The 10742-nt window shown below is 36.7% G+C and overlaps 1 protein-coding gene across 1 annotated transcript; it reads left to right on the forward strand.

Annotated features, from left to right (window-relative positions):
* The first annotated feature begins 1101 nt into the window (after positions 1 to 1101).
* col8a1a (collagen, type VIII, alpha 1a) lies at positions 1102 to 9714 on the forward strand. The gene is made up of 3 exons (XM_077216505.1): positions 1102 to 1190; positions 7257 to 7476; positions 7756 to 9714. Exons 2-3 carry the CDS (start codon positions 7260 to 7262, stop codon positions 9678 to 9680), a joined length of 2142 nt encoding a protein of 713 aa, XP_077072620.1. The 5' UTR covers positions 1102 to 1190; positions 7257 to 7259; the 3' UTR covers positions 9681 to 9714.
* Positions 9715 to 10742: the final 1028 nt, after the last annotated feature.

The raw sequence follows: 10742 nt of genomic DNA on the forward strand, positions 1-10742 counted from the left end.
TTTCATTTAAAAGCATAAAAGCTGTTCTTTTGAACTTTCAGTAACACTTTATTTTAGAGTGTCCTTGTTACATATGTTACATGTACTTACCATAGTAATAACAGTAAATTATGCATAATTACATGGAACTAACCCTCAACCAAATCCTAATCCTACCCGAACTCTATAGTAAGTACATGTAGTTAATTATTATTACTCAGTACTTAAATATATAATTACACTGTAACAATGACACCTAAAAATAAAGTGTAACAGAACTTTCTAATCATCGAAGAATAACGAAAAAATTAATCACAGTTTCCACCAAAATGTAAAGCAGCACAACTGTTTTCAACATTGATAATAACAAGAAATGTTTCTTAAGCATCAAATCAGCATATTAGAATGAGTTCTGAAGGATCATGTGATACTGAAGACTGGAATAATAAAGGTGAAACTTCAGTTTTTCCATCAAATGAATAAATAATAAATGTAATAATATTTTACAATATTGCCGCTTTTACTGTATTTTTGAAAAAGGCTGCCTCAGTGAGCATACTTCTTTAAAAAAAATTACCAACCCTAATCTACACACACACTTGATTATATTATATTATATTATATTATATTATATTATATTAATGTGTGTAAATTTAAAATATTCAATAAGTTTCATTTAAAACTTAAATTAAGTTGATTAATTTTTTACATAAATTATAATAAATTAAGTTTATTATTATTACAGTAAACTTAATATCAAACTCATCCTAACGTATCCTAAGAGGAATCTTATAAGTTTAGGATTATATAACTGTGCGCAGCTCTACCTCAACTGAGAATGTGATGACTAATCAGTGAACAGGAAAGGCTAGACATCATGCACCACAGTAAGGGTGTAGCTGCCATCAGTAGACAGCGATTTTGGAAAATCAAACAAATCTCAATGTCTATCCTGAAAACACTGCACCTTTATACTGTCACATGTTCATCCATACTGTAGCAACCTTTTTCTCTTCAATCGGCCTCTCTTCTCCCTCCCCTGCTCTCTGACTCCACCCTGTTGTGAATAAAAGGTGGTCGTCTGCAGACTGTTACTTGTTTAAGTCCAGTTTGCATTGGTCAGTTGGTCAAGGTGTGTGTTTCAGGGTCTTTCTGAGTGTGAGCCTGAGAATCCTTGAGATTATCTCCTTCTGCAGCCATTCAAAGGAAAGGTAAGAAAATCCACTTAAATATATTCATCGTTTTATTAGTCTGTAACTGCTTGTCCTGATTCTCATGGGACAATTTGAAAAAACTAATTATGATCAAATAGACAAGTAATGAAAAAGGAAATGGTTGAGCATAGATATAATAGATAATCATAGATAATTCTGTGTCAGTGTTTGAGGTAGTGTGTGTTGAAAACTAAAATTAAACCTTATTAGAAGCTGCCCTATTCTGCATTGATTGTAACAAGATGTGCTTTTGCGTTTCATACTTGATTGTAAAACACTGTTTATCTTTGGGCTCTTATCTCATCTCTCATCTGTCTGACAAATGAAGCTGATGAATTTTACTGCAGAAATGTAATTAATATAAAGCAAACTCACTTTTAGCATGTGTAATCATTTATGGGTGGTTTATAAAGTGTATAAATCACACATAGATGTGTATACAGCTGTACTGTACAATCTACAATCTACTGTACTGTATATGCATATTTTATTTTATTACAGAAATACTGAGCAGAAACATGTTGCTTTAACAAGTTTGGTGTGCAGTTTCTAGGTTAATGTGTTAGCTCCCCCTCCTGGTGGCAGCCATATGGTGTCTTTGCATGCATGTGTGATTGTGATAGTGTGTACCTGATAGCGGACTGTTAGATGAACTCTCAGCTGGGAGACGAATACAAAGCAGACATCCATTAATGGCACAATGGGATGTGACTTGTGTCATTGTTTCAACAATTCATTCATTGGAAGAATGTTTCAATACATTCTACATTTATTGCAGAAATAAATTGTCTGATTGTCAATCTAGCAGTTTCAGCATATACACTGTAAAAAACGTTGCTGTGCCATAGCTTAAAGATCATAATAATTTACAGTGTAGTGAGTGATTAATGCCACTTCTAGAAATTTCTATAGTGAGACTTTTGAGTTGCAATAAATTGATGGCAGATTAATCAGCTGATATATGGTCATACGCAAGCTACTTGGTCGTTTTTGTGTCAGCGCTCTTTCTGTCAGTAGTTTAATCGCTACAGGAATGTTAGAGGAGTGTGCCAGCATAAAGTCTCTCTTTATTAGTGAACAGACAGGTCAGAATGTTCATTCAAAAAACGAAACATAGTTTGATTCCAACCGAAATGTGGCTGAAATGAATTCCACCTCCTTATAAAAACTAATTGCAAAGTACTTGCTTTGGATTTACTATTAACATCACTTCAAAAAATATTCTCCAATAAAATAAATAAATACAAAATTTTGAACATTTTCAAACATATATCTTAACAAATATCTATATTATTATTATATTAAATATATTATATTATTGTTGGAGATTAACAGAGATTAAGAAATTAGCCTCTTTCTGCAAATATAACCAATCATTGTCAGAGGTAAGCGTTCAAGCCAGTCAGCTTTCAGTATCACTTTAGTGGGTCATCAAACCTGCTCATGAGATAACAAGTGAAAAGAAACTTTCAAATGTATCGAATTATCGATTCAATCCAGTTTAATGAAGGATCTCATAACAAGTGCAACTGAAAAACAGAACCATAAATTATTAGGATGATAGATCGAATGGAGCTTTCCATTCAATCATAAATGTTTGTAATGTTTTCTGTAACTGGTGATTTGTTCCATTGATTTACTAAAATAACAAGTGTTGCTTTGGTTATTATAACAGATTATAACTCGATATATAAAAGATTTTTTATCTTTATTATCAGTAAATAGATAAAAACAGATCTAAAAAGGCTACTAGATAGATGATAGGTAGATAGATAGATAGATAGATAGATAGATAGATAGATAGATAGATAGATAGATAGATAGATAGATAGATAGATTCCGACAGACATTCTTCACTTCCTCTCTCCACACACATGCACTTTGAGGCTAGCAGACCCTTGCCGTGTTTCTCACTCTTATAAACGCTCAGCTGTTAAAATGCTTCTAAGTAACCCAACAGATGCTCAAAGAGAATGAGGACCTTGTTGTACCTCAAAAAGGCCTGTTTTTTTCCTACAGCTGGTATATAGTCAATATAGTCCGTCTGCTACATCGTACAGTAGATAAAAGGATACATGAGTGTTACATCACAATATTCTGTAGGTTGACTGGCATATGAATTATTTGAGCACCGTCTGATTGGTCTGCTGCAACACATGCATGTTAGTAAAGCCACTCTTTCTAGTTTCCCAAAATTCAGTTGTCCCGGAACATCAGGTAATTCGACATGGGCATTGAAAATTAATTGACTAAAATATTTAGCTACAGTATATTCCACAGTATTATTGCTCTCACATGTTAAAATAATGAAATGAACATTTCTATTCAAGAAAAATCAAAATGTATTTGATATTAACAAACTAGTTAAAATCATAATCTAGAATATATTGTCTTACTGGATCACAGGCTCTTAAAGTCCTCCCTTGGTTTGCAGAAAGTAACACCCCCCTCCTTTTTTCCTATAGAAAGACAGAATAAAAGTGTTGCCATTGATGATTTATGTGTTTCTTTGTGAACACACTGCTCTGTAAAGATGGGGGGAAAGGGTGTGAAAGACTGAATGAAATAAAAGACAGAATGGAAGAATGAGGGACTAGGCAGACAAGACCAAGGAAGGGATTTCTGTAAACACTGTTGGCCATCTGTGTCTCAGTGAGAGGCCGAATGTGAGCATTTAACTAGACTTATTTGCCGTGTTTTTTCATACGTTCAGTTACTAAAGCAATGAGATTCTTGAAGAACATTTCACAAATAGCATGAACTTTCCTTTTTACTAGGGTCAAAGGTCATGTTTAAGTGTATAGGCTAAATGTAGCTGCCTGAGATAAAAAGTTTGAAAGAAGTTTGAAAAGAATTCATAATTATGGAAGGTGATATTTACATTGTAATCCACCATTTAAAATGCTGTTATGATTTTTGAATGTTTTTATACGAAGACCCTCATACTCACAAAGGCTGCGTTTTTGTAATAAAAATACAGTAAAACTGTTAAAAGTTTAACAATGTGCAATTTAAAATAAATGTTTATATTATATATTATATAACAGCATATTAAAAGGCTGTTTATTTATGTGATGGTAAAGTTGAATTTCCAGCATCTGTACTCAGTCTCATGATCCTTCAGAAATCATTTTAAAATGATGATTTGCTGCTCAAGAAACATTTCCTATTGTTATCAATGTTGAAAACAGTTGTGCTGCTTAATATTTTTTTAGAAACCCGTGACCCCCCCAAGAATTCTTTGATGAATAAAAGTAAAAAAACAGCACTTTTTTGAAGTAGACATCTTTTGTAACATTATAAATGTCTTTATAAACTGTCACTTTTGATCAATTTAATGTGCCCTTGCTGAATAAAAATATTAATAAAAAAACATACTGAACCCTACCCTTTAAACAGCAGTGTATTGCAAAATCAAGAGTTATGATATTCACAGATGATATGCCATAAGTGAATTAAAGTCATATGAAATGGAAGTTGCTACAGTCATTTCTTCTCCATTGTGATGTATATCAGAGTGAAACAGCTTTTTGAGCAGGAAAAACTGTAGGGCGGGATATGATGTGATTATGCTCATTGAGAATTGATTGGATTGTTGTGGTTTGCTATTGCTGTGATCTCATGTGAGTGACAGGTAGGTTGTTCCAGCCTTGTGCCAGTAAACACATCATCAGAGAAGAGATGTTGATGCAAGCAAGATGGGCATAAAAGATTATGAGGGCATGGTTTTTAATTCGACAATAATGATGTGCATGGATAAATAATTTATAATAAATTCTGCAGTATTCCATTAAAAAAAAATGTAATTGTCACTTTTGATTTCATGGTGACTATCACTGAAATATCTATACCTTTTGCTGATCATTTTATATAAATATAGACATTGACATATACATCTCTAAAATTCCTGTGAATTTATTATTATGTGTAAAAGTGGTTTCAGGACATTAGCATGATCTTTCACCTTTTACAATTTATGTTAATAACATAAAAAAAACAACTTATATTTTAACTTATTAGCAGGATTGGGGCCATAGTGTAAACATAAATTCTTTATTTCTTTCTAATCATGTTTTCCAATATAGTTATGACAATATTGTTAATATGTTGTTATAATGATCACTGTTATGTTACCTGTACATTGTTATAGTCATTGTATGATGACTAACTATTCAAATCAAATCAAATCAAATCAAATCCTTTTATTGTCACACAACCATATACACAAGTGCAACAGTGGGTGAAATTCTTAGGTGCAGTTCCGAGCAACATAGCAGTATGACACGATGTGACGAAAACTATTGCTAATGTTAGTGCTAATGAGTGACTTTTCTCCTTGTAACATTGTACTTGTTTACTGATTTGATTGCTCTATTTTTAGAGGGTGAATGTGACTGTTTCTGACCTTTGTAAAAAACTAAAATAAAATAAAAGTCCATAGAAAGGAGGGAAAAGGGGCCTGCCGATAGGGTGAAAAGGTCTACATCAGTGTTTACCTGTCTGCAGCTGTACACTTTGCTCTATTCTTTTTCATCAGCTGAGCTTACATTCCTCTTTTTTCTTCTCTTCTGCACTCTCCCTCTCTTTCTTTTACCTGGTTATGGAAAAGAAGGTTAGATATATTAGTCTTTCAGATAATTCTAACGCAATTGGATATGATCACTAGAATTAACATTCCTCATCACAAAATGACATCCCTGCAGACCTGATCTAGAAATATAGATTCATAATTTCACATAATGACGCATTTTAGAATGTGGGATTTGATTACTTTGCTCTAAACCATTTTGTAGCCAAGAATAAATTAGTATGGTTCGATGAACCTATATGTCTTATGCCAAACCATTTGATAAACACTGTCAAATCTTATGATAACATTTATATGTGCAATTAAATAATACATTAAGGTATGATAATGCTTATACCAACCTTTGTAGTGGATGTTATTATCAGCATTACATGAAGCTAAATCAACTGAAAAATGTTTTATGATAGTGTACGGCACATTCGAATTGGTCTTTAGGTCTTTGAGCCAAAACTATATCTCTCTCAAAAAGCATTAAACCTAGGGTCTATGGCATATCTGTGTGATTCTCAGCAGCCTGAGAAAAAGCCTAAAGGTCAACTCTGTCTCTCCCATCATCTTGATGCAATCTTCGTTTCTTTCACATCTAAGTTGTTATTGTTCTCCCATTAAAATTAAAGCATCACAGTAACATGTTATGAAAACTTACTTGGTCATTTAACAAGAGACAAGCAAAAATGTAAAGTGGTGTACACATAAATGAACATCTACTGTTTACTGTCTGGGATTCCTGCAGTGTGAAAGGTGAATTGCTGGAAATTTCTTTCTAGTTACTGAGAACTTCCCCAGAGATTCTTAGAAGTGAGAAATTCCAATAAAGGGTTTGCTTCCTGTTCTTTGCTTTTACAGTTTAAAAAGTCAGCTTTAAGGTCACGTTTAAGAGTATAGGCTGAATTTAGATGCCTGTGAAAGTAATGTTGCCTAATCTCAAATCAAGTTAGAAGGAGGTATGAGGAGATATAATTATGGAGGGCGATGTTAACATTGAAATTGATTATATTATTAATTAATATATATCGTTCAAAGGTTTTGGGTTGGTAAGATTTTTAATGTTTTTGAAAGAGGCCTTTTGTGTACTCAGAATTTGCTCTCAACATTTTAAACTAAATGGAGTGGTTCTTTTGTTTTTAGCTGAAAGAATATGAAATTGATTATAAAGAAAATTTCATAATCTTCCTTTGTGAAGGAAAAAGCTCTGTCCTGCAGATATTATATAATTAGTTGATACTGTTAGAAATATATGTACATTTATATTATTAGGTCCTTTTACAGACTTGTTAATGGTTATTTCATTTTAATTAATTTGTTATTTTTTAATTAATTGTTGATGGATAGAGATACATTTAAATTAATTATGTTTAATTACCAGTCAATCGGATTATTCACCTTTACTGATTTATTTCTTCATTGGATAATTAATTAATTACCTTACTGACCATTGACTGATTGAATAATTCTTAGTTTATTTTACCCCACAGGCCATGGCCATGGCTGCTTTCCTGGTAGTTTTCCTGGAATTGGCTCTACTGCCATCAGTTTTTGGGGGTGCATATTATGGACACAAGCCACATCCTCAACAGCACCAACCCTTACCACAGATGCCTCATATGGGCATGGGAAAGGATATGCCACACATGCCATATCCACACTACAGAAAAGACCTACCAATGCACCTAAACAAAGGCAAAGATACCAAAGGTATGAACACTTTTTTATCTTAGAACTTATGGTCACACTGTGTATGGTACACATGGTATACATTCTTATTTCAAATTAAACAACAGGGTTTGAAGTGATTATAATTAGTTGATACAGTATATAATATACATTTTACATTACTTATGAAGTCCCTTTATTCACTGGTTAATTAATTTTTTAAAATGTTGTTACTTTATTGTTATTTTTTTGTTACTTATGCTGACATGCCTTCTTATGGTCACTGTTACCTAATCCCATCTCTGCTTTTCCTTTACAAAGGAGAGACCATTCCCAGAGGTGAGCAGGGTGTTCAGGGAGAGACTGGACCTCAAGGGCCCCCTGGTCCACCTGGGCCCCAAGGACCATCTGGGCCTCAAGGTAATGGAATGCTAGGCCCTCCTGGAAGGTCAGGACCTCCTGGTCCTCCAGGATTCCCTGGAGTTGGTAAGCCAGGAATGCCAGGTATGCCCGGGAAGCCAGGAGGTATTGGGCAGCCTGGACAAAAAGGTGAACAGGGACCCAGAGGTGAAGAGGGACAACCAGGCATGACTGGGCCACACGGCCCTCCTGGACCCCCGGGCCTGCCAGGAATAGGAAAGCCTGGTGGACAAGGATTACCAGGACAGCCAGGTGGTAAAGGAGATCCAGGACATAAAGGTTTCCCTGGTCTCCCAGGGTTACCTGGGCCTAAAGGAGACAAAGGGATTGGACAACCAGGCCCACTAGGGCCCAAAGGGCCAGCTGGGCCACCTGGCCTCCCAGGGAAGGCAGGATTACCAGGTGTGGGTAAGCCTGGTCTTCCTGGTGTACCAGGTCCACCTGGTGTGCCAGGGAAACCTGGACAGCCTGGGGAGCTAGGTCCAGAGGGTCCACCTGGTGGACTGGGCCCACAAGGACCACAAGGGTCCCCTGGTATTGGAAGTCCTGGAGAAAGTGGATTACCTGGCCAGCCAGGGGCACCTGGCCACAAAGGATTACAAGGACCACCAGGGTTACCTGGGAAACCTGGATTACCTGGATTTGGCAAACCTGGATACCCTGGCCCAAAGGGTGATAAAGGGGTGGGAGGGCTTCCTGGTCCTCAAGGACCAAAAGGAGACAAAGGTTATGGTGGTCAACCAGGAATGACTGGACCACCTGGTCAAACTGGTCCTATTGGCCCTCCTGGACCAATGGGGGCACCAGGTGGGATTGGTTCTCCAGGGCTAAAAGGAGAGGGAGGTCTAGAAGGAGCCAAGGGAGATCTGGGGCCTATGGGGCAACCAGGTCCTCCAGGATTTCCTGGTCAACCGGGCCTCCAAGGTGAAGATGGAGAACCTGGGGCAAGAGGACCACCAGGACCCATAGGTACCAAAGGAGAAGCAGGAAGCAATGGTCTACCTGGTTCCCCAGGTCCATCTGGCCTGCCTGGTCTTAAAGGAGAACTTGGTCAACCCGGCCCAGAAGGACCACAGGGTCCTAAAGGCATTCCAGGTCTTACAGGGCCTGGAGGACCAATTGGGCCTCCTGGACCATCCGGGGCAAAGGGAGAAGTTGGTCCATCAGGTCAAGCTGGTCCACCCGGTGAAGGCAGCCCCGGAATTCCTGGTCCTCTTGGTCCTGCAGGTCCACCTGGCCAAAATGGAAACCCAGGTCAGCCAGGAATGCCAGGTCCACCGGGACCTCCTGGACCCCCAGGCCCCTCTCCTTCCCCTGACCTGATGGGTGTTCTTCCTGAGATGGGCCCTGCCCTTGATGGTATAAAAACTGGTGGATACAAGAAAGGGAAGTATGCCGGTGGGGGTGATATGATGGGTGCCAATGGTCTGGAAATGCCTGCTTTCACTGCCCAGCTGACCACACCATTCCCTCCAGTTGGCACACCAATAGTGCTTGACAAACTACTGTATAATGGGCGTCAGAATTACAACCCTCAGACCGGTGTGTTTACCTGTGACCTCCCAGGCATCTATTACTTCGCCTACCATTTGCACTGCAAGGGTGCCAATGTATGGGTTGGGCTCTACAGAAATGGGGAGCCACTTATGTATACATATGATGAGTACAAGAAGGGTTTCCTGGATCAAGCATCTGGGAGTGCTGTAATTCCATTACAACCAGGAGACACAGTTTATTTACAATTACCATCTGACCAGGCAGCTGGATTTTATGCAGGACAGTACGTCCATTCCTCCTTCTCCGGCTTTTTACTGTACCCAATGTAGATTGCAAGAATAAGTGAGAGAATTTGAAGGAGAGAAAGGGAAAAAAGAACTGACATTAAAATGTTTGACTTAAAAATGTCAGTATTTTTAAGTACATTCTCACAGGGAATAAAGAAGACTCAGAGACAGCCCTTTTAAACTCAACCCAACAATATCAATCTACAGACTGTATACGTATATGCAATGTTAAATTACAGAGTACATTGTATATAAAGATACAACCTGCACAAAGACTCTCAAAGATTGTAGTAAGAAACTTCAATTCAACACCACATTTAAACAGCTTTTTGAGAATATTGTTTTTGTAATGTATTTATGTATTTGCTTAATTGATGGTATCCAACATGAGTATACATGCTTTAAAATGTTTAGAACACTATTTTTAATGTCATTGTGACATTTGCATGATAAATAATGTATTTGCTTTAAATAAGATGAGAAAAGCCATTCAATTTTTCAAAAATATCACATCATATCTGTCTTTCTTTATCAATGATTTTAAAAATGTTAAAGTTTTTGCACACTTCTAATATTGTAACACATGCGCTGTGTGAACTGCAACCAAATTACAAATTTGTTTGTATGAGTTTGTGTGTGCGTGTGTGTGTGTGTGTGTGTGTGTGTGTGAGTGTATGAGAGAGAGCATGTGTGCTAGATTTTATTTGATCCCCCTCCCCCAACAATATTATTTTTAAACTATAAATACTAACTTGTCTAAAAACCACTTCTGTTCTTCAAGTGAACTGTCATAAAAATGACAGGTTTTTCTAACAATAATTTAAATCTCACTATCACAAATCATATTTCATATCAGTTCCCTTGTTTCCACCCAACTTTTTTTTTAAATATCGATTGTGTAATAACCTTTGTTTTTATATGTTGGTCACTGTGAACAACGGTGCTAAAATTGTCTAATCCAATGACTCCCCCTCCCTACTTATTGGTGACTTTTTCTTTGAATTTTGTAATAAAGATGATTTACATTCATAATTGTATGTCAATCAATTTACTGTACCAGAAATGTATTAATATATCTCTTCTAAAAACCATCACCTTATTATG

Source organism: Siphateles boraxobius, unplaced genomic scaffold, assembly GCF_051911475.1.
Source record: "Siphateles boraxobius isolate OS27281-9 unplaced genomic scaffold, OSU_SipBor_1 7, whole genome shotgun sequence".
Classification (NCBI taxonomy): domain Eukaryota; kingdom Metazoa; phylum Chordata; class Actinopteri; order Cypriniformes; family Leuciscidae; genus Siphateles; species Siphateles boraxobius.

What these genes read in the sequence shown, in the direction of transcription:
- col8a1a (XM_077216505.1), top strand. Translation starts at nt 7,260, where the DNA reads ATGGCCATGGCTGCTTTCCTGGTAGTTTTCCTGGAATTGGCTCTACTG. An exon ending in CAAAGGCAAAGATACCAAAG is followed by an intron (nt 7,477 to 7,755) that starts GTATGAACACTT and finishes TCCTTTACAAAG; the next exon opens with GAGAGACCATTCCCAGAGGT.